This window comes from Zootoca vivipara, chromosome 6, assembly GCF_963506605.1.
Source record: "Zootoca vivipara chromosome 6, rZooViv1.1, whole genome shotgun sequence".
Classification (NCBI taxonomy): domain Eukaryota; kingdom Metazoa; phylum Chordata; class Lepidosauria; order Squamata; family Lacertidae; genus Zootoca; species Zootoca vivipara.
In genome coordinates this window covers 86,691,603-86,692,567 of record NC_083281.1, presented here as the reverse complement: position 1 = coordinate 86,692,567, position 965 = coordinate 86,691,603, and the positions used below count along the sequence as shown (strand labels likewise).

At 48.5% G+C, this 965-nt stretch overlaps 1 protein-coding gene across 1 annotated transcript in view; it reads left to right on the top strand.

Annotated features, from left to right (window-relative positions):
* The window catches only part of TAS1R2 (taste 1 receptor member 2), an 18,667-nt gene extending 18,221 nt beyond the window's left edge, over positions 1-446 (top strand). Inside the window, exon 8 of the mRNA XM_060276480.1 lies at positions 1-446. This exon is cut by the window's left edge and continues 483 nt beyond it. Within this exon, the coding sequence (XP_060132463.1) occupies positions 1-446 (446 nt within the window).
* Positions 447-965: the final 519 nt, after the last annotated feature.

The window sequence follows — 965 nt, the reverse complement described above, 5'->3', positions numbered from 1 at the left end:
TGGTGGCGCTCAATATCTACTTCCACAAGCCGGTGCCCTTCCGAGCCCGGTTGAGCAACGACCCGGCCATACTCATCTTGATGTGCAACCAGAACTACCGCACCGCCATGGTCTTCAACAATGTCTTCGACATGATTTTGTGTTTCCTTTGCTTCTGCTTCGCCTACATGGGGAAGGCCTTGCCAAAGAACTACAACGAAGCCAAATACATCACCTTGTGCATGACGGGCTATTTCGGCTCCTGGGTGGCCCTCTTCCTTGTCATGTCCATCTTCGAAGGGATCGCGGTGGTGGTCTTTGAATCGGCCACCGTCCTGTCCAACTTGTTCAGCATCTGCGTGGGCTACTTTGGCCCCAAATGTTACATCCTTTACTTTCACCCGGAGCGCAATACGGCCGCCTTCTTCCAGGACGCCATTCAAAGCTACACCATGAGGCAGGAGTAATTCCAGAGCCTCGTGGAATGAAATGGACACCTGTTTATTGCTGCTCGGAGAGAAGGTTCCTTCACTCTTCCTTCCTCGTCACTGCGGTTCTTTGATGAAGCTGATTCCGGATGAGCAAATGGAAAGGACTTCTTCACACAGAGCAGGGTTAAACCCACGGAACTCACTGCTGTAAGATGTAGCCATCAACTCAGGGTTATAGAATAATAGAACCATGGAATTGTAGGGACCCCAAGGGTTGTCTACTCCAATCCCCTGCAATGCAGGAAACTCAGCTGAAGCATCCATGACAGATGGAGTGGACTTTGATGCAGGAGATGCGGATGTTTGTTGTGTAGGTTTGCAAATGTATAAACTGCTTCACCGCCTGAGGCCATCAAACCAGTGAACCAACCAGATACAAAATATAACCAATATGACACCAATTCTAAAAACAATCAAATCTGTTTCTGCAAACTGTAAAAACAATAACCACATTCCCATGTGCTCCAACCGCTCCACCTCCCAAATAAAGCTATT